Below are 23,407 nucleotides of genomic sequence, written 5' to 3'. Positions count from 1 at the left end.
AACAGCCGTTAGCCCAATAAACAAGGAATTAAACCAAGAAGTGCCAGGCTTGATTCACCATGTTACAATAGTTTTACATTTGTGTGACTCCAGTGAAGTGTCATCCATTGTAACCAAAGGAGCCACCATAAAACGTATGTAATCCAGCGCTGAAACTTGCTCTCAAACTAATCATTTTAGTTAAGGTAAACAAACAATGCAAATGAGGCTTTCAAGAATTCTGTTCTTTGTAAAGGTTTGGAAAAATAGATGTTTTTAAATTCTTCTGGTCTTTCCTGGCGTACATTATCAGTCATGGAAAAATTTAAGAGCTGAAGAGAGACAAAACATACTCTAGTTGTTCTTGTTTAGAACAACAGTCTGTGTTTAATATAATCGTAAAGTCATTATTCCTAGACAAAACTATATCAAAATTGAATTAGGGTTGAAAATAAATATCATTTGGGTAAAATACATTACAGCGATGTTGTAATTATCCTCCAAACCAAGCACTACAAATCCAGTAAATTCAGAGTTACTGGTAAATTTAAAAGAAATCCAAGTAGTTCAGATATGAAAATGAACAGTTAGGGAATTTAAACAACCTTAACTCTGCCTCCATCTTTTTTTAATTAAAAATGTACATGAACACTAACAAAGAGATTACCACCAATTCTAACAGTATAATACATCAATATTAAATCTTTTATTTTAAGTATTATAGTTGGATTCACCGCTACCCTCCGGCTGATTTATGCCACTCTGGAACAGTGCAGAGCAACGAGGGGTTTACACCCAAGCCTTCCTGTGCCTCCTGACCTGTTCTTCAAAATCTCTCTCTCTGTTCCATTACTGAGATTATTGTGCATGTGTGTGCATGAGACGGGGGGAAGGAGTGGAGAGGGGACAGGGAAGGTGTGCTAAATTAAACAATTTTCTAAAAGGGATAATTAACAGACTGACTTACAGATTCACTGGTATATTTTCAGAAAAAACTCATTTTATATTCAAAGTGACTGCTGTAATTTTTGGGAGGAGATGCTGTATTTTCCATATAATAAAGAGGTTGACTCCCTATTTTAAGTGCAAAAAATCAACCAACTCAACCTTAGCTATAACTAATGTTCTCATAATTTAGCACTTACAAGTAAAATTTAGTGCAATAACTTTTGCTATATCTATTTTCAACATGTTAAATCAAATGATCTCTACTGCTATATCTAAGTACATAATGACCATTTACAGCGAACCCTGCAGTTTCTCTCTGCGGGTGTCTAATTGTTCACAAAGGGCATATGATTTATATGTATTTGTTAAAAAGGTATTTTTGGGCACCCTTGGTTTTAAAAATGTGTCAAATTCCTTCTGCACAATCGGATAGATTAAATGACCCATTAAGCTTTATTTAGCTGAGGCACCACTATAAGTTAATTAGTTAAAGGCAAGATTTTCAGTCTAGGTCATAAATTTAGCCCAGTTTCCCACTGAGACCATTTAAGTTAATGAAGAGAATACAACAGAATGAGACAAGCTCATACAGTCTAGTAAAGGTCACTATTGCAGGAGCAGTGTATTTTGACACTTCCTTCAAACTGCCAGGTGTCACAGGTAGAAAATAGCATATGTGACTACCATTAAATGAGCCATACAACTCCTCTGGCATAAAACTGCAAATGAAAGCTTCTTTGTGTTTCTATCTTTTTTTCTGAATATATATCACAAGATGGCATAACGCTGATAATGTTAAAAGGTTTTTAAAAAATTAAATGCAATAGTGCTAACTCTTAGACAAAATATAAGAGCAAATACAAGAAACAAATCCAAAATGTGTCTGTTAAAATGAGAAAGCTCCTCGAAAGAAATACAAAGGTAGACATGTGGAAATACTAAACTTCCTTTTACATGTGAAAGCACACTGCTGACATTACACCACAATGTCAGTTTTCCAACTCATCATCTGCCCATGCAAGAAGATTAGTAGTGTTTTGAAAGTCAAACAGTAGTAATGTATTGTCACTATGAAGCAGTTTTACTGAAATTAGAAATTGCCCTATACAAACCAACCAGAAGGCTGCTAATCAATAAGGCCCTGATCCTGAAAATATTACACAAGTGCTTAATTTTAAGCATACTGTGTAGCCCCACAGACTGCTTTTGAAACCAGCGACGCTACTCAGATGTTTAAAAATAAAGTACCTGCATAAATGGCCTAAATAAGTCATTGAACATATAGTATTTCCAACAAAGAGCCTTCAAAATCCCTCCTAGATCAGCAGTTACAGGTGTGTACTATGACTCAGTTATTTTGTTGGGTCTTTTTATAATATCCAATAACGGAAATTATCAAGTTACATATAAACTTTACACTCAACAGATGAAATCCTGGTCCCATTGAAGTCAATGGCATACCTCTCTCTGACTCTGACAGAGTCAGGAGTTCACCCTGTATCTCATTTGGTTTCCCAACATTGATTGACTATGACTATGTCTTCCAACATTTATGCTTCTTCCTTTAAATAGGCTTGTTAACATCTGTCCAGTTTAGATAGTAAATTCTTCAGAAGTACCTGTTAAACTATATGATTCTGTAATGCACCTGAAAAAGCACTGATGTTAATGCATCATATATGAAAAGATTTACATGCTTATTAATTACTGTAGATTAAGTTATGTTGTATTTAAATACATTTTACCAGCTTCTAGTATTTGGTAAAATAGAAAAAATAAATTAATTAGCACCTAAATAGATGTACTATACAAAAGCAACTACCATAAAGGTAATATATATTGGGTAAAGTATAAGTGACTTCTTAACCTTCAAAAGCTTCAGTTCTCTCTTATATATGTATCTCATTAAGAAGAATGAAAGCAGTAAGTCATATTTTACTTCTGAGTTGCTTCAATGTGAAGTCAAGTTTAGTTCTGATCATGCCCATCTTAAAAAGAGACAAAGCAGAAATAAATGGGGCCCAGAAATAGGCAATTAAAATTATTAAGATTAGATAATGATACATGGGAAAGCTTCTGCATAAGAAGAGATTGAAAAGTTTAGGATTGTCTAAAGAAGAGAGGAGTACAAGGGACTTGGATATGGGATGGGGAGGGGTGGGAAAGGAATAGAGAAATTCCTATTTAACATCTATCATACTACATAACAAAGGGAATATTCAGTGATTCTGACAAACCAAAATGTAAAACTTATAACAGGAAATATTTTTTAACATGTAATAATTAAATTGAACTCATGGTAGCAAAGTATCAATGAGACCAAGAGTTTAGCAAGAGTCAAAGGAAGAGTGGATAATGAGAATCTCCAAAGTTATGTTAAAACTGAATAAAAAATAGTGACATATACCCTCATAGTTCAGGGCAGAAGATAACCACTGACTATTTGAAGTTAAGAAGAAATATCCCTCACAGGCTTAACTATCTAGTACACAGATTCCTGTATCTTTCCCCCGAGGTACCTGGTATTGGCCACAGTTGGACAGGATATCTGACTAGATTTAACTATGGTCTGATCCAGCATGACAATTCTTATGTTTCTAGAATACTGTGTAACCAATGCATCTCTCCTGCTGCACTGAAGATCCATAGAAAGCAAAGGAACTACCTTTCCAGTGAGTTATGTAGTATGTACACATTGTAAGATAAGATTTTACTGTCTATTATAAAGAAAATAAACCATACATTTTTAGAAAGCTTTTTTTAAAAACCCACACTCTTAAGGCATTCATTCTTTCCCTACTACACATCTGAGTTAATCTTCTGCTAAATTTTTTTCTAACAATATTTTCAGTTTTAAAAGGTATTTAATTATTTTCATGTACTGTCTCACTTTGCAATGCCCTGCATTATTAATTGTCTTATTGACATGATTTACTTTTATATTTGAGAGTTCTATTGTTCAGTATATAAAATTTTCATGCTGATCCCAGACTAATTTTACCATTAAGACTTCAAATTTAATGGGAATTTTTTCCCCAAACATCTAATACATTGTAAGTGAAAGGTTATTTTGAATACATTATTCTTGTTTATCTACAATGTTCCCATTTTAACATGGCTTCTGCAAAAAAAAGCATCATAATTTATTATGTAAATATTTACTCAAAATAATTGGTATTTTAAGTAAACCAGACTCAAAAAGACAAATTTTGGAGTAGCTTTAAGAGCAACATTAAATTTGCCATACAATCACTTTTATAATATTGTAATCTTTGTTTATAGTTTAAAGTTGGGAACTAAATCTGTAACTGGCACTTAAGAGCTAGTTATCAGCACTCCTGAACTTGTAACTCGTGCTGAAACAAGGAAGAGCATTTTTCTCAATAGGCTATAAAAAAACAATAGTATGTAAGTTGAAACAAATGACCTGTAAGTTATGAACTACTTGTGAAAAATATACAAAATGCAATACTTCAAAACAATAGGCAAAATCTCCTTACAATACACACACACAAATATTTGTAATAGCAGCCAGATAGAACAGGTTTGATCCAAAACCCATTAAACACAAATGGAAGAACTGAATTTAATGGTCTTTGGATCATAATCTATAGATAACATTTAAAATTGTAATAAAAAAAGCACACCAAGGTTGTATCTCTCTTCTTGGGTGAGCTTAACTTTAATTCTCTGAATAACTGCATTGAAGTCAATGGGCCTACTCATGCTTAAAGTTGAATACATATGTTAGTGTTCACAGGACTGACAGCTTTAAAACATAATGGAAAAAATGTTATGAAAATGTCTGAGAAAAATACCAATGACAGTTTTTACTGTTTGGCTTGTCTGATGCTCCTGTGAAATACAGCAGAATTGTGCTAGTACATGAGAAACCTAAAGTGCAACAGGCTAAACATTTACACTGATTAACCAATTTAATGTTGAGGATTATGTAAAAGTAAACTACCATTATAAATGGAGAAAAGTAATATAGGTCCTGATCACATACCTACTGAAGACAAAGCAAGCTTTATCATTAATTTCTATCAGTCCGGCATCAGAACCTCTGATTTTCAACTTCAAGCAAGTTTTAATAATGAAAGATATTATAAACAGATATGAAGTTAGTCTTTCACAGCTAGTTGTTTAGCTGACAATATTCCTTTAAAATATACCTAACATTCTAATAAATAACCTGAGAAAACAGAAAAATCTCTGTTTCTAATATTTAATTCTGTAGAAGACAAACTCATCTTTTCAATAACTATCCCAAAATAATTACAGTGTGGAACAGCTGTGTTGCTCTAACTGATTTAACACAGGTTTGCATATTTCTAAGTTGTTGAACCATCTTATATAACCTGTGACATATATACTAAACACATAACACCAAACACATTACCACAAATAATTACAGACTTCTAACTACGGTTTCTCAGAGGAAACAGATGCCTTACTCATACAATTAAGGCTATGTAAGACTTCTTTATTCATTAAGCACCTTTTCCACACAGTTTACCAGTAAACCTCACGCCAGAGCAGTGATGCATTTAAATCCAGTAATTATTATCCAAGGCAATGGACTAGCTGCAACAATAAAACAAACGTACTAACTCAACTGCTGCTATGATCTTCAGATCTCACATCCTGTCCTAATGCAATTAGTCTACAAAGAGCTAATTACCCTAATCGAGCAATCACAGTTTCACTGACATCTTACTTCCTCTAACAGCTATAAACACCAGTGGGCTAAGATAGAACCTAATTAGTTTGGTGTATCGTTGTTTACAATGCAGTTTGAACTGATTAGGTTTACCACATACCAAAAATACTTAAGAGCTTTTCAATTTACTACCAGTTACTGTATACGTTTTTAACCAAAATTATTTACTCCAGAATAGTTTAATATCGAGGCTATCAATTAATCAGTTAACTCAGATGATTAACTCAAAAAAAAAAAAGAACTGCAATTAAAAAAATGAATCGCGATTATTCGCAATGTTAAACAATAGAATACCAATTGAAATATACTCAATATTTTTGGATGTTTTCTACATAGTTAAACATATTGATTTCAATTACAACACAAAACACAAAGTGTACAGTGCTCATTTTATATTTATTTTTGAGAACAAGCAGTCACATGGAACTTTTGTAGCCAGAGTTACAAGGTATTTACGTGTCAGATATACTAAACATTTGTATGCTTCTTCATTCTTCGGCCACCATTTCAGAAGACGTGCTGATAATGTTTGTTGAAAAAAAACTAATATGTTAATTGTATTTGTGACTGAACTCCTTGGGGGAGAATTGTGTGTTTCTTGTTCTGTTTTATATGCATTCTGTGACATATTTCATGACATAGCAGTGTCAGATGATGACTCAGCGCATGTTTGTTTTAAGAACACTTTCACAGTAGATTTGGCAAAACGCAAAGAAGATACCAATCTGGGATTTCTAAAAATAGCTACAGCACTTGACCTAAGGTTAAGGAATCTGAAGTGTCATCCAAAATCTGAGAGGGACGAGGTGTAGAGCATGCTTTCACAAAACTTAAAAGAACAACACTCATATACGTAAACTACAGAACCTGAACCACCAAAAAAGAAAATCAACCTTCTGCTGGTGGCATCTGACTCAGATGATAAAAATGAACATGCGTCCGTCTACTCTTCTTTGGATTGTTATGAGCAGAACCCACCATCAGCATAGTTGCATGTCCTCTGGAATGGTGGTTGAAGTATGAAGGGACATATGAATCTTTAGCACATCTGGCACAAATATCTTGCAGCGCCGGCTACAACAGTGTCATGTGAATGCCTGTTCTCACTTTCAAGTGACATCGAAACAGGAAGCTGGCAGCATTATTTCCTGCAAATTGTAACCAAACTTGTCTGTCTGAGTAGTTGGTTGAATAAGAAGTAGGACTGAGTGGACTTGCAGGCTAAAATTTGAATGCTGGTTTTTGTTTTTGTTTTGGTTTTTTGTTGTAAATAATTCTACATTTGTAAGTTCAACTTTCATGATAAAGAGACTGTAATAGGTGAACTGAAAATACTATTTCTTTTGTTTTTTTACAGTACAAATACTTGTAATCAAAAATAAATATGAAGTGAGCACTGTATACTTTGTACTGTCTTGTAATTGAAATCAATATATTCGAAAATATAGAAAACATCCAAAAATATTTAAATAAATGGTATTCTATTATTAACAGTGCTATTAATCGCACGATTAATCATGATTAACTTTTTTTTATCGCTTGACAGCTCTATTTAATATTTATTACTGATGTGTCATTTAAATTAAATAATCTGATAAAAATATAATCAGGATCTTTATTTTGAATACAGGAAACTAAGTATCATCATAGTTACCTGTATTTTCCATCTTTTTAAAGGGACACTACAGAATTAGTAAGTCCAAATTTTCATCTACATTTATAATTTCAATCCACACACCCCTCCAACACACACACACGCTAACCATGAGTACTCTATCAGCTTCAGATGCCTACGACTGCAACACAGGTGGAATACTAACTTCACTGGGCACGGCATTAACAATAAATGAAGGGTGCACACTTATGTATGCAGTGGTCCTTTCCAGAATGAGCAGAAAGCACACTCAGTAGGCACGGTATTACACTACAAAAGAAGTTTTCTCCCTAAAGTGCATGAAAAGCAGGATTGACATTTCAATATCATGATTGAGCACAAAACTAAAAAGTCGACAGACAAGCAGAAGAACATCATTACAGGCATGCATGACATTACAAACCAGAGCCAAACTAGTTTTAGGCCTACTAGAGTATTAGGTCCACATTATTGGTACTTGCCTGACTTTTGGCACCATCATTCGGTGTTGCACCATTAGTGTGTGGCAGATTGATGCCATCAGCGTGAAGACTTCTTCACTAGCTGAATCTCTCCAGACCATATTCAGTAGAGTGTTTGTCTGCTGTTTTGTATCCAGTTTCTTCAGACACTCCTCAGTTATATACTGTACTGATATTCTCCCATCACCCTGTAAATATACCAAAAAAACAATCTGTTTTGAAGACTTCTTAAGCTTTTAACACTATGGAGCCTACACCTTCTTTAAACAAAGCTTCAGAATTTTACTATAAACAACACAATTCATTCTCCCACAAAATAAATGTATTAAAAACCATTTCACAGGTTACAGCAAAATATTTTGGCGGTGGTTTAAACCCCAAGGCAGGCAGGTACTTGTGTCAATACAATATGCGCCAGAACCAATGCCTGCTGAAGGCACTAGAAAGACTACCTTTGACTTCAACGGGCTTTGGAACAGACCTGTATATGCCTACTTTCCATGTCCATGCATATGGCCAGATCCTTATCTGGTATCAAATATTACAGCTCCACAAATATCACCGAGCTATGATGATTTAGCCCATGGATGGGAGCACTCAAATCTTTCACTGCCTCTCTAGCCAGTTGCATATATCAATCAGGGCTTGCTCAAATGTATCTGGATACCTAACGCGTGTGCATATATAGATACATGTAGAGTGCTCCGGGGAGGAAAGGGGGAGAAAGGGAGGTGTGGCAGAGTGTTATTAAGCAGCAGAGTCTCCTCAGGGCAGGTTTTGCCTACTCTGTTTTAAGTCAGGTACAGTGGGGTATTTATCAATTATTGTAAATTGCCTCTGAACAGATCTTTAGATTTCATTTTTACCAAATCAGCATTCAGGTACACCGCTACCTCGATATAACACCATCCGATATAACACGAATTTGGATATAACGCGGTACGGCAGTGCTCCGGGGCGGGGGGCTGCGCACTCCAGTGGATCAAAGCAAGTTCGATATAACACGGTTTCACCTAGAACGCAGTAAGATTATTTGGCTCCCAAGGACAGCGTTATATCGAGGTAGAGGTGTACCACAAATTTACATGGAACATTTAGTTAAAGATCTGCCAGCGTTTACATTATCAAAACCTAAAAATTGCTAAGTCATGAAAATGTACTCTATGCAGTAAGTTGGCACACACAGTCTAAACCCAAACCAATATAATTTTTTTTAAATTGACAAGATGACCAGTTTATTTTCAACATGTTTTTAAATGCACTTGATTCATTTAAAGATGTTGACTGGCAGAACAACATTTGACATGCACATAATCTATAGCCTAATCACTTTTTTTTATTTTGATAAAATATATTTAAATAGAGAATTTATTAACATTAATAAAATGGCCACTAAAGACTTTCTAAAAGGCATTTCATTTGGGTTTTGATTATGTACACTCACTACTCATTCTACAAAGCTGATAACAGCAATGGTAAACATTCTAAGGAATGGTATACAAATGATTCAAAGGTTAGTGCAACTTTAGCTTCATAGCTATATAATACATTGACTTTATATGTCGGCCTCATTTCTTTAGGGTGCTTTCAAACCTACTATAAACTTACCTTTAAAGATTTTTTTTAAAATAGACATTCTGACATTTTATTTTGCGTAGTTTTGTACATAAAGAAAAACAGATTCTGGGGGCATATATTAATTATTCACCCAATAAAATAGTTTATTTACACCTTCTTAGAAGGAGATTCCTGGGTGATGCTAACACACTGTATGTAAAAAAAAAAAAAAAAAAAGTCATAGTGTACATATGCAAAACTGACAAAAATCTGACAAGAAACCTTTGCTGAGAGGTTGTTCTCAAGACCGGCTTGTATTCATAGTCAGCATGACATATCATATAAATAGACAGTTAGAATAATATCTGAGTTTGGAAAGATGGAAGCCAACGTACCAATTTCAGAACTTTGCCATATTACTGGAACATGGCATTAAAGAAAGTATTCCAGTTACTACAGGAAATGACAGAAACAAAAATACTGCAGGAAAGAGAACAATAACAAAATTCCTACTCAGTTCTCACAACCCAGCAGAGCAAAAAAAGCTGGTGATTAAGCTACTTGTACCAAACCCACACCCTGTGAAATTTCACATATTATATAATAACAGATCTCAACTGTCTGCGTGTTCTGAATGCTAATTGTCTTTCAAGAGAAAGCAGAAAGGATAACATCAAAGGAGTTTGAGCCTGAGGCTCTTGGCCATATTACTCCAACTTTTACTAGTGCAAAACTTTTCTCAGTTTGAGCATCGGATAGTGAATATTAATATAAATCCTGACTATTCATTTTCCTGATAGGTTTTCTTAACATTATAGAGAAAAGTGCTGTTTACACTGCAGTCTCTTGACTATTATTTATTAACTATATAGAGCAGCAGTTCTCAAACTTTTGTATGAGTGACCTCTTTCACATAGCAAACCTCTGAGTGTGACCCCCCCTTATAAATTAAAAACACTTTTTAATATATTTAACATCATTATAAATGTTGGATGCAAAGCAGGGGTTAGGGTGGAGGCTGACAGCTCATGACCCCCCCATGTAATAACCTTGCAATCCCCTGTGGGGTCAACCCCCAGTTTGAGAACCCCTGATACAGAGCAATAGGTATGCAAGGTGCTTTGCAATGTGAAATAATATGAGGAATTTGCAGTCTAATAATACAGATAACAAAATGAGTCAATTCAACATCAGCAAGAGGTGATGATTAGCGGACTGAGAAAGCAAAGAAAGCTAGGAGCACAGTGCATAGGATGCACATTGTTTTTATTCTGCGTGCAGCACTCACAAGAACGTTAGGATGTGATAATAGGAGTTACGTTGTGTTAACTATTATTACTTTTATTTATGATAAGGTGAAGGACTAGAAACCAGAGCACGACTGAAGCTTAGCAGCAGAATGCTAGCCAGCAGAAATGAATACTGAGGAGGCATGTAAAGGAGACCTATGGCTGCCCAGGAGAAGAAAGTCTATTTCAGGCAAAGCAAAGTAGCATTGAAGGGGCATGGAAAAGGCTAATAGGATGAGAAAAATACAGCTAGCACAGTATGCAAGGGAGTGAAGAAAGGAAGCTGTGAGAGTGCAAATACACGCAAGGGTAGAGTTACGAAGACCTCTGAAGGGAGAACAAGAACTCTGATCTGATACAGGAGCTAGAGAGCCCGTGTAGAGACTCAGGGAAAAGAGTGACAAAGTCATAGCACCGGGAGAGAAAGATTTTTTTTCAGGCGTGTTTTGGACAGACTGAAAGGGAGAAAAGGGGTAAATCATGTGAAGGAAGGAGACTGCAGCAGTCAAGGCAAGAGATGATTATAGGCTGAGACTGACTGTGGTGATATTGAACAAGTACCACCACCATGACCTGGTGACAACCAGGATTGGGTGGGATGAAGATGAGGTGGGAGGAAAAGCATTACAACAAAAAAATTGTGAATGACAACTAGATTAACTGAGTTGTGAACCACAAAGGAAAATGAAGATAAGCGGAATGGTGTATGGCAGTGCAGTAAACAGGTATATGACCCTGCATCCATATCTCTGCTGCACAGGGATACAGGCCTGCAAAGAGCCACACGTGGCTGGACTCTGACACACAAGTGGAATGTGTCTCTGTTGCACGGGATCCACAAATCCTGCATCAGACTCTGCACAATGAAACTACACTAGTTCTCAGAGGGCTGTCCACAGCCAAAAAGTAGGGGGCAGGATTTGTTCCCAAGAGTAAACTGTCTCCACTTGTCTCAGTGTGTTGTCAACACAGAATTTTCTTCATGTATTCTTGTCCTACAAAAATTATCAAAGTTATAACTGTGTAATTGTTTATTTTAAACAACAAAGATGGCCATAATTATTGTGAAGTTACTTAAATGTAGTGAAACTCAAAAGCTATTTTGTCTTCACACAAGCACAATTTCCCAGGAAAATAATGGATTAAAATTAGGGGGGAAATGAATCAGGGGGAGGAACAGTGTATACTTAACAAAAATATTAATCGTGATTAAAAAAATTAATGGGAAATGAAATGGACATGAGCAATGCATCTCAAAGAACAACAGATACGACAACATAGGTAACTTTTTTCTTCTAGTGCTTGCTCATGTCAATTTCATTTTAGGTGACTCACAAACAGTGCCCACAGAGGTGGGCTCAGAATTCACAGCTTAGCGGCTTGCAATACTGCCCTACCGAAGCCAGCATCATCCCAGGTCTGCTGGTCAGTGCATAGTGGGACATAAGTGTGGACATTCTACAGATGCCCTGGATAGGCACATGGGCCAGAAAGGCTGCCAAATAGGCCTGCGCTCTAGTAGAGTGGGCGGTGACAATCGCCAGGGGTGGCACCTTAGCTTGGTCATAGCAGAAGCGAATGCAGGCAGTGATCCAAGAAGAAATTATTTGAGTGGGTACAGGGAAACCGTTTCTTCTGTCGGCCACAGCAACGAATAATTGCGTTGATTTACAGAATGGCTTGGTCCTGTCAATGTAGAAGGCCAGAACCCTTCTGACATCCAGGGCATGTAGCCTGCGCTCCTCCTCCAACCTATGTGGCTTCAGAAAGAAGACCAGTAGGTAAGTGTCCTGGCTCGAATGAAACTGAGAGACTACCTTGGGAAGAAAATCCAGGTGCAGCCTTGGCTGCACCTTATCCTTGTAGAAGACAGAGCATGACGGCTCTGAGGTGAGCGCCCGAATCTCAGATACTCAGTGGGCTTACATCACCATGACTAAGATTCAACCTTCCAGGAGAGGAGACAGAGGGAGCAGGAAGCCAGCGGTTCAAAGAGAGGATCCACGAACTGCGACAGTACCAGATTCAAGTCCCACAGAGGGATGGCGTCCCTGACGTGTGGGTAGAGGTGCTCCAGGCCCTTAAGGAATCTGGCCGTGATATCCTGAGCAAAAACCGACCTGCCTTCGAACAGTGGGTAGAAGGCTGAGATGGCTGCTAGATGGTCTTTGATCAATGAGAGGGACGAGCTCTGGACCTTGAGGTAGCCCAGAATAAACTCCAGTGAAACCCATCCGGGATGAACACCCTTGTCTTCAATCCAGCAGGTGAACCGTTTCCACTTGGTCAGGTAGGCTGCTCTGACGGAGGGCTTCCTTCTTCCCAACAGAACGCGCTGAAGCTCAGCCGAGCACTACTGCTCCTGCATGTTTAGCCACGCAGCAGCCAAGCCATCAGATTCAACAGGTTGGGGTGCAGAAGACTGCCATGGTTCTGGGACAACAGGTTCAACCTGAGCACTGGCTGGAACAGGGTCACCACCATGAGGTCCAGCAGAGTGCTGAACCAGTGTTGGCGCAGCCACACCAGCACTATGAGGATGACCTTCGCCCTGTCCTGTTTAATCTTGGTGAGGACCCTGGGTAGCAACAGCACCGGAGGGAAGACATACATCAGCGCCCCCGACCACGGGAGCAGAAAATCATCTGACAGGGATCCTCTGTCCATGCCCCCAATCGAGCAGAAGACATGGCACTTCCTGTTCCGCTAGGATGCAAACAGGTCCACGAGGGGAGTTCCCCAATTGCGGAAGATGGAACTGACCACCTTTGGATGAAGGGACCACTCGTGGCGAGATGAGAACATCCTGCTGAGGCAATCTGCCAAAGCGTTCTTGGTCCCTGGAAGGTGAGCAGCTACAAGATGGATGTCGTGCTGCAGACAGAAATCCCAGAGGCAGAGGGCTTCCTGGTAGAGGGCAGATGTCTAGTTAGCAGCTCATATCAAGTGGAGTGCCTATGGGGTCGGTCCTGGTGCCAGTTTTGTTCAACATCTTTATTAATGATCTGGATGATGGGATAGATTGCACCCTCAGCAAATCTGCGGATGACACTAATCTGTGGGGAGAGATAGATATGCTGGAGGGTAGGGATAGGGTGACCTAGACAAATTGGAGGATTAGGCCAAAAGAAATCTGATGAGGTTCAACAAGGACAAGTGCGGAGTCCTGCACTCAGGAAGCAAAAATCTCATGCATCACTACAGGCTGGGGACTGACTGGCTAAGCAGCAGTTCTGCAGAAAAGGACCTGGGGATTACAGTGGATGAGAAACTGGTGTGCCCTTGAGGCCAAGAAAGCTAATGGCATATTGGGCTGTATTAGTAGGCGCACTGCCAGCAGATCGAGGGAAGTGACTATTCCCCTCTATTCAGCACTCGTGAGACCACATCTGGAGTACTGCATCTGGTTTTGGGCCCCCCACTAAGGAAATGATGTGAACAAATTGGAGAGAGTCCAGTGTAGAGCAACAAAAATTATCAGGGTCCTAGCCACATGACTTACGGGGAGAGGCTGAGGAAACTGGGATTCTTTAGTCTGCAGAAGAGAAGAGTGAGGGGGGATTTGATAGCAGCCTTCCACTACCTGAAGGGGGTTTGTTGCAAAGAGGATGGAGCTCAGCTGTTCTCAGTGGTGGCAGATGACAGAATAAGGAGTAATGGTCTTAAGTTGCAGTGGAGGAGATCTTGGTTGAATATTAGGAAACTATTTCACTAGGAGGGTGGTGAAGCACTGGAATGGGTTACCTAGGGAGATGGTGGAATCTCCAACTTGAGAGATTTTTAAGGCCCGGTTTGACAAAGCCCTGGCTGGGATGATTTAGTTGGTGTTGGTCCTGCTTTGAGCAGGGGGTTGGACTAGATGACCTCCTGAGGTCTCTTCCACACTAATCTTCTATGATTCTATGACCTGAATCCACCCTGCCTGTTGATACAAAAGGCTGTAGCCATGTTGTCAGTCAGAACTGGGAGCACTCTGTTTTGTATATGAGATGGAAAGGCTTGGCAGGCTAGTTGAACCATTGATATTGATATGCAGGGAATGACTGCGACTGGACCGACAACCTTGAGTGTTGAGAGAACCCTGGTGGGCTCCCCACCCCAGGTCCGAGGCGTCGGAAACAAGGGTCACTGATGAGGCCGGTGCCGTAAAGGGAACCTTTCCAACACCGACGTGGGATCCTGCCACCAGATGAGGGACGACAGTATGCTGTCCAGGATCCACACCACCCAGTCCATGCTGTACTGGTTGGGAACATAGATCAATGTCAGCCACTCCTGAAGAGGTCTGAAGCAGAGTCGTGCGTGCCCGACCACATACGAACATGCAGCCATAGGGCCCAACAGCCTCAGGCATGTGTGGGCAGTGGTGAGCGGGTGGGCCCACGGTCCCACGATGAGATCCACCATGGCCTGGAAACGAGTCTTGGGGAGGAAGGCCCTGGCCCAAGCGGAGTCAAGGACCACTCCAATGAATTCCATGCGCTGTACTGGTGTTAAGGCTGACTTTTTCTCGTTTATGATCAACCCCGGGTCGCAACAAGTGGAACATACCAGGTCGACATGTCTCCACAGCTGAGCCAGAGACTAGCCCCTTATCAACCAGTCATCAAGGTATGGGTATATTTGGACTCCCCGACGTCTCAGATAAGCGGTCACTGGTGCTATACACTTTGTAAATACCCTCAGAGCCTACGAGAGACCAAAGGGCATTGCCATGAACTGGAAATGGCACTGGCCCAATATGAAGCAGAGGAAGCACTGGTGCCCCACGAGAATGGAAATATGAAAGTATGCGTCCTTTAAAATTAAGGGTGGTATACCAGTCTCCCAGATCCAGGGATGGGACGATGGAGGCCAAGAAGACCATGAGAAATTTCAACTTCTTGAGAGACTTGTTGAGGTGACGCAGGTCTAGGATGGGTCTGAGGCCCTCTTTTGCCTTCAGAATCAGGAAGTAGCAGGAGTAGAATCCTCTGCTTTCCATGTTTCAAGGGACCTTTTCCACTGTCCCCAGGTGCAGGAGGCTTTCAATCTCCTGAACGAGGAGTTGATCATGAGAAGAGTCTCTGAAGAGGGATGAGGAAGGAGGATTGGAGGGGTTGTCAGCTACAAACTGCAGGGTGTAGCCCAAAGAAACCATACCTAGTACCCAGCATTCCAAGGTGACGTGGGACCAGGCTGACCGGAAGGGGTGGAGGTGGTTGACGAAAGAGAGGGTTGGATCCAGTACATTGTCGCCGTCCATGATCTCACCTTCAAAATGACTGCTTCTGGCCTCCCTGACTTCTGGAAGGGTCAGGTTGGACAGCCAGGTGAGAAGAGGACGGGTAGCATCTCTTAGGCCCTTTGTCCATCTCCTTTCTCCTACAGGAGCCAGACCTGGGAACCCCCAAAACCTAGAATGCATTGGAGGCGGCAGCAGAGGACAGATTGGCTTCCTGGCTGCTGAGGGGTGTGCAAGCCCAGGGATCGGAGGGGTGGCTCATGAGTCCTTGAGCCCATGGAGCCTAGAGTTAGTTCAAAAGAGAGCCCCAAACCCTCGAATGGCAGGTCCTGGATTGGGATCTGCATCTCTTGGGACAGCCGAGAAGCCTGCAACCAGGAGCTGCATCTCATGGCCACTGCCGAAGCAACCACCCTGGCAGCCAAGTCCATTGCGTCCCACATGTGGAGGACTCCCTGGGCCACCGCCATGCCTTCGCTCACTAACATGGCCAACTCTTGAACATGCTCCTGTGGGAGGGCCTCCATGAACTTATTCAGGGAATCCCCACAGGTTAAATTTATAAGGTCCCAGCAGGGCCTGGTGGTTCAAGGCCCGAAACTGTAAGCTGGCCATCAGATAAACTTTCCTGCTGTATAAGTCAAGTCTTTTGGCCTCCTTATTTTTCAGTGTTCCTCTGGGGTAGCCCTGCCTGTCCCTTTCGTTCACCATGGACAACCAATGATGCCACCGGAGGACGAGTACACAGATACTTGAAGCGCTTTGCAGAGACACAGTATTTATTTTCCACTTTCTTTATTCCATCAGCAGAATAGATGAGGGGACTTGCCACACAATTTGGCTATATTGAGCATCCCTGGGTGGACAGACAATGCAATTTTTGTCAGTGTGGTGGCTGAGATGACATTGAAGAGGTTGTCTGCCTCCTCAGCGACCTCCTCAATCTGCAGGCCAAGATTTTCAGCCACCTGGTGCTCCTTAAAACTGTCCAGGGGACTGCTGGTATGGGAGGGTCTGGCCACTGCCTTATCCAGGGATGAGGAGTTACGATTGTATCACCTGAGGGATGGTGTCATTCCCTCCCTTGTCGAGGTAGGGCTCCCTCGGTGTCAGAGTACGGTGCGCAGGCTCTGCTTCTGCTTCAGTGCCGTGTTCCGATTGCAGCACCAGCAGTACCTCAGCTGGTTTGCCTGATGCGGCCAGGGAGGGCTGGGGGTACTCGACTGGCATCACCGGCACCCTCCACAGGTTCCAGTACAGTCAATGGGGGGGGGGGGGCGCCAGGCTCCCGCTGCATCGGCACAGCAACCAGTAACGCCTCGGTCTCCCACATCGGAGGAGAGTTGTCCCATCTTGGTAACAGGCTAAAATCGTGGTCTAACTCTGACCACTATCCCTCTGGTGACCATGGTGGGGCCATTTAGGCCTGGGTCTGCCTACTGACCCTGCCAGGCGATTGACAGGGGGACTGGGAGAAACACTGCCTGCCAGAAGAACGGTACCATGACGAGCAGGAAAGACGCCAAGATCCCAGCAAGCCCTCTAGGACAGAGACCGATGACAATGAGACCTTCTAGGAGAGGGTGTTCAGCGCATAGGCGACCTATGGCCAGACAGTCATCAGTACTGGCAGTATGGGGATTGGTGCCACGAGTCTGGATTCCCTCGCCTAGTAGGAGGGGATCTCGATGGAGATCTAGGTAGTCTGGCCAGTAAGCTAGATTGCACTGCTGGGTCCTGAGATTGCAGCGATAGAGACTTGTGCCTGTGCTCTGGCGACCTGCTGTGCTCCGCCAGTCTATCCTGCAGCACACCAGTGGTTTTCCCCTTTGGTGCCGCAAGGTGAGCCATATCGGTCACCTGGCGTGGCAAGTGTGGAGCCAGTTGGCCTTGCTCCTTAGCCACTGGGACAGCTTTGGGGACTGAAGGCCCCATCACTGGCTGGGAACCCCTGCCGCTGCCCAGGGTGGAGGGTGCGCGCCTGGCGGAGCTGGTGGGTCCGACCTCCACAGTACCCCTATAAAGCCCCATTGTGAGCGCATGGCCTGACACAGGTCCTTTGACTGAAGCCCCTCTCTCCTTCAGTGCCAAGGGCCTTCTTTTCTTCAGCCTTTTCTTCAGAGCAAGTGAAATGGAATGGTGCCGGGTCAACTCCGATTCCAGCAGTACGCTGCACGCCAAGGTCAAAGTGCTGGGTGTAGGTGCCACACCGAGCAAAGAGCAGCCTGCATCAATAACGTCCTCAAGCGGATTTCCTGCTCCTTCTGGGTCCTCGGGCGAAAATTCTTACAGATGCGGCACCTGTCTTTTCTATAGCCTTCTCCTAGATGCTTAAGAGCATTATCATGCGGATCGCTGATTGGCATCGGTCTGCTGCATGACACACACAGCTTGAATCTGGGGGAGCGGGGCATGCCCCATTTGGAGCAAAGTTCCAACTGGGACTCTACTGACTACCTAACACTATCAACTATCTATGAAACTATGCACAACAACTAAATCAGTCAATGGATAATCACTGCTGCTCTTGCAAAGCAAAACAAGGCACTCCAACCAACCATCACAGGCGGTAAGAAGAAACAGAGGGCACAGGGCCAGCGGCGTCTGATATACTACTGCATGGGAGCGCCACTCCAGGGGGGCACCACAGTCAGCCCTACAGACAGTGCTAAGGCAGAAATCTCTGATAACTGTGCACTTGGGCGCGCACACAAATAAATGGAATCAACATGAACAAGCACTCAAAGAAGTATGTATAATTTCTCCAAGGGGAGAATATAATATTTTCAAGTAGGAAGATTTGATGGCTATGTTTCTTGATAACTCAGTGTTATCAGATACAATCCCTATAAGGTCCCCTTTAAAATACAAAATTAAACTAGGAAAGTAAACTATTATTTCTTTTTCTACCAAAGTAAATCATTCTTATACGTCTTCCTGCCTAAATTAATTTTAACAGGTCACTTTTTTCAATAATTTTATTTTGCTTGAAAATGGAAAAATCTGAAAGTATATTAAGTTAAAAAAAAGTGTCTTGATCTTAGCAAAAAAAAAAAGTGTCTTGATCTTAGCAAAATTTAATGTAGAAAGCTATTCTGTGACCCTTTCATAAGCAGTTTCTATAAATATTTCTCTATGGAATCCAACATTTACCTCTCATCCCTTCCCCTCTAAGAGAAAGATTAAAAATAAAGGAAGCCTTTATTCAGATAACCTTTTATGTAGCAACATATTTTTTTTTAATATAATTTGTGTCTTAGGATTGTGTTGCTGCTCCTATACTTTTAAGAATTCTTGGTGGTTATTTGTATTCTTGTAGTGCCTAGAAGCCCCAGTCATGGACCTGGACCTCACTGTACTATGCGCTGTACAAATACAAGATTATATTTAGGATTCCATTTTAAAAAAAATGACTAAAAACTGCCTACCTCAGAAATTTAGATTCAGATTTCCATTTGTATGTGTGTGCATATATGTATATGCAATACAGAAATGCTTGTACATAAACACCTACTAATCAGAGCCACCTTTCTTTACAATGATCAAGGTCTACGCCTCCCTCAGAGTTCCATTCTTTTCCACTGTAAATCACACTGCCTTTTGCAGCCAACTGCATAATGTGCTATTAAACAACTAACTTGCCTAGCCCCATAAAGTGCATTGTAAGCAAACTACAGTACACCTGGGAATGGAAATTTTTATACTTACTGTTTGTCTATACAGAACAGACATGTACACTAGGGGAGTATGATTTCTAAAGCACACTAACTTGTTACACATTAATTAATCTGTATAGACCCTGCTGGTGCACACAAAAGATTTCCTAATATGCTTTAATGTAATACTATTTGAATTAGCATCATATTAAAAGACACTACGGAGCCTTTATTATCTTCAGGCACCTAAATAACTTTAAAAATCTGATCCCAATTGACCACAAAGGTCCTAAATAAAAAATTCATTTTCAATGTTTTTGTGCACTTCACATTAAAGAAATATTTTTTAAAAAAAATACAGTAAAATTTGCATTATTTGGTTCCCACAACCAAAACAAGCCATCTTTGTGGTAACCACTTTTAAAATGTTTCGCTGTATCAGCGGTAAATGAAATGAGGGGGATACAATGAAAGTGTCTTCCTCAATTTAACTATGGTGTTTCTATAAGAAGATTTTAATCAAAGGAACTCTTTAACACTTACAGGTATGGTCATCATCTTACTGATTTCTTCATCCTCATCTTCAGAATCACTGGTTGCATCTTGACAATTTGCACCAGTAGCAGACACAGGTAACTGAGAAAGAAATGTTTGGAGTACCCTTAAGTACACAAGTAGCCCTTCCTCTGAAAGAGATCCTACAACAAATAAACAGAAATAAAAGAAAGTAAGCACATCATACTGTACTATCGCTGAATAGAACAGTGTTCAACAGACATCCCATATCAATAAACAACATGCCCAAAAGCTTACAATTAAAGTATGCCCTATATTGCAAAGAATTATATGAATCTTGGAGTGGGATGTAAGAAGAATACATCTAATGATCTTCATATTTAAAATTGTCCATCACTTTTTATTTATTTTTCAGACTATGAAATATATTAAAATATACTATGGTGATATGTAACATGTCAATTGAAAGAACTATATTATATAGTACACAGAAATTAATTTTAACTGAACAGATTATATATTTTTCATACCCAAATATGTTTCACCAACTGTTAAAACAAAGTAAAAGAGCCATGGAGCTCTATCACTTTTTCTTGAACGCCTGTTTTCTGTTAATAGTGCATTCAGGAAGGGTTCATAAGGGAAAAGTGTTTGCACATCTGCAAGTGCTGGAATGATGAAATGGAATATCTGATCTGTAAAAGGTGCTGCTAGAAACTCCTCTGTGAAGGCAGCAAAAATCTGTTGCCTGAAAGGGGAAGAAAAAAGGTTCTTTACTGAAAATGTAAACATAATTGTTCACCAGCACATCCATGAAGTGACTGATCATCAACTTGCAAGTCTGAACACATTCTTTTATCCATCAAGGAAACTATGTATTGCCTCGTTCCTTAATTCTATGCCACTATACTAAGCTTGTCAGATTACTCAAAAATTTAATGAGCCCTTCTCATTATTATTGTATTTGTATTTTTCTTTATGCCTAATGCACCCACATAAAACTATTCTGAAACTATTTCAAGATTATGAAAAATTGTATTTAACTGAACAAGTGCTGTAAAGAATTTCAGAAAACCTACTTCAATACATTATTGCACTATCACATAATAAAACTTCTTTCTTCTGTAATACTGTGCACTCCACAGCACATATAAAATCTTAACTAAAAACTGCATGTACCCTATGTATCTCAGATAATAATGAGTTGATATAAAAATATTGAAAGATCTCCTTTCTTTACCTTGCACCCTCTGGACAGGAGCTATATGTAAAGTGCAATGGTTTCAGAACATTCTCTAGCAGTATTTTTGCAATAGGAACTCGAGAGACATCAGAATATTCAATACTCGATGGAAGCTTGTTATTAATTAACAAATAAAGCGACCTGTAGTATCCTGAAACAAATAAAAATATATGCAAACATTTATTTCTTGAGTTGTAAAGAAAACTGCAATTTATAATTAGGAGCTCTTTACAATTCAAAGCATAAAGTCCGATTCAACCAATTAATAGATAAACTGCAAAAATGCAGCAAAAAGCTATACTCATAAAAGAAAATGGACAGGTCATCAACAGTTTTTTGGAAATGCAGTTTATTTTATAAATTGCAGAGACAAATAAATGTAGACAGAACTAGCCTGACTTTCAAAAATAACCTGCTCCTGCTGAACTGGCTCTTTAAAGCAGTTGCCACCTAGACACAGTATACTAAATCTTCTATTTTTCTGAACTCAGCAGCCTGTCACATTTCTGTCAGGTTTTTTTGGCCTTTTAGACACCATCTAGATCCAAAGCCTTCCAGAGTATCATATGACATCCTACACATATACCTGCTGTTGGAGGAGTGTCACAATTCTACAAATACTTCTGACCTTCACCAGTCTGAACTGAAAATTGTTCCTGAATTGTGGATTTCTTACATAATAACATTATGTTCCGTTGACTATGCCACAAAGATGTGGGTGGGAGGTAACCTGAACAGCATCCATGTCAATAAGATTCAAAGACTATTTCATGATTCCATCCTATTCTTACTTCACCTTCTTGCTTAATGAACTTAAAAGTGTAGACCATCTGGAAATTCAGGTAGATTCACACATTTTCTAAAGATGTTAGAGTTCACATAAGCTTTTATCATCAATAATAAAAACCATCCTATCCAAATTACCTGCTCTAGTCAGTGAAAATCAGTCCATGACAACAAGAAACATCACAAAAGCTGGAAACGTATATTTGAAGCTCACTTGTTAGACACTATAAAACATTTGTTCTACTTTAAGTAAGAGGGTATGGTTAAAATAGTGTGTCTTTTAATTGTATTTATTGTGTTTCTCAAATGAAGCACTTCTTCTCAAGTGTACAATTGTAAGTATGGATGTGCACTGAACTTGCCCTGTAGCTGACATTTCAGTTAAACTGATATTACTACTTTTAAATTGCCTTAGTTTATTAAACGGCCCTTAGGTTACCTAGATTTCATACATACCTACAATTTACTAATATTAGGGCTAATGAAGGGGTATTTCAGCAGTAAAAATTATTTGTGTTTGCAAGTTCCAGAAATCAGTTTCTTATTTTTGTAAATTAAAATGCCTTTATATTGCCACACACTTTTTCCTACTATAAGGCCATGTGTACACTAGGAAAAAGGTGCATTTTTAAACACAGTAGCTAATGCATATTAACATGTATTGAGAGTCTAGTACTGACAAGGCGGCTGTAGTTCTAACATCTATGACTTGATTGAGGTAAAACCTAGGGCCCCTCTAAATTTTACCCTTTACCAACCTATAAGTTACAATTAATGGTTACTTTATCTTACAGTTACTGTTGCTCTTAGAAATGTGTTGTCCATATATATTCCATGATCCATCCTCTTTTCCTGTTTTTATGAAGTCTCACAACTCATGGATTCCATAGTGCAAAGGAATGGAGGGCTCCCTGTCCTTTTTCTTCCCAGGAGAGCAGCACAAGGACAGTCAGGGAACAGGCATGGCCCCAAGGAAGAGTGTTGGCCAAAGGAATCCAAACTCAAGTCCACAAGGCACATACATACCAACAGAAGAATATATATGGACAAGTACTTGAAGAACTACAACTTGCATAGTCTATATCAGGATTTTAACACATTAGCTAATAAGTGCTAACATGAGTTAAAAATACATCTTTTTCCTAGTGAAGACAAGGCCTAAAAGGCTGATATACTTTACCTATCCCTCCTCCAGAGGAACACTGTATAAATGTTTCATTTGTACTCTACTCCAAAGTCAGTATTTAAATCAATACACGCATGCATTTCAATACACGAGTACATTCACAGATAACCACTGTGTCATTTACAGGTCTTTCCAGAAGCTATGAATAATTAAAAATAAATGTTTAAAAATGATTTCTCTGTGTG

The 23,407-nt window shown here is 40.0% G+C and overlaps 2 protein-coding genes across 2 annotated transcripts in view; both read right to left on the bottom strand.

The window, feature by feature from the left end:
- The window catches only part of NOM1 (nucleolar protein with MIF4G domain 1), a 368,675-nt gene that overhangs the window by 147,748 nt on the left and 197,520 nt on the right, over positions 1 to 23,407 (bottom strand). The window lies entirely within an intron of this gene.
- Positions 1 to 23,407, bottom strand: part of UBE3C (ubiquitin protein ligase E3C) — a 189,246-nt gene that overhangs the window by 134,158 nt on the left and 31,681 nt on the right. Inside the window, exons 7-10 of the mRNA XM_032783876.2 lie at positions 21,248 to 21,401; positions 20,538 to 20,755; positions 20,035 to 20,189; positions 7,766 to 7,953 (exon numbers count right to left, since the gene is read on the bottom strand). Coding sequence (XP_032639767.1) covers positions 7,766 to 7,953; positions 20,035 to 20,189; positions 20,538 to 20,755; positions 21,248 to 21,401 — 715 coding nt within the window. The remainder of the gene's footprint in view (positions 1 to 7,765; positions 7,954 to 20,034; positions 20,190 to 20,537; positions 20,756 to 21,247; positions 21,402 to 23,407) is intronic.

The sequence above is a fragment of the Chelonoidis abingdonii genome, chromosome 2 (assembly GCF_003597395.2).
Source record: "Chelonoidis abingdonii isolate Lonesome George chromosome 2, CheloAbing_2.0, whole genome shotgun sequence".
Taxonomy (NCBI): Eukaryota; Metazoa; Chordata; order Testudines; family Testudinidae; genus Chelonoidis; species Chelonoidis abingdonii.
The sequence above is the reverse complement of the archived record's forward strand: the minus strand, read 5'-3'. Positions and strand labels throughout refer to the sequence as shown.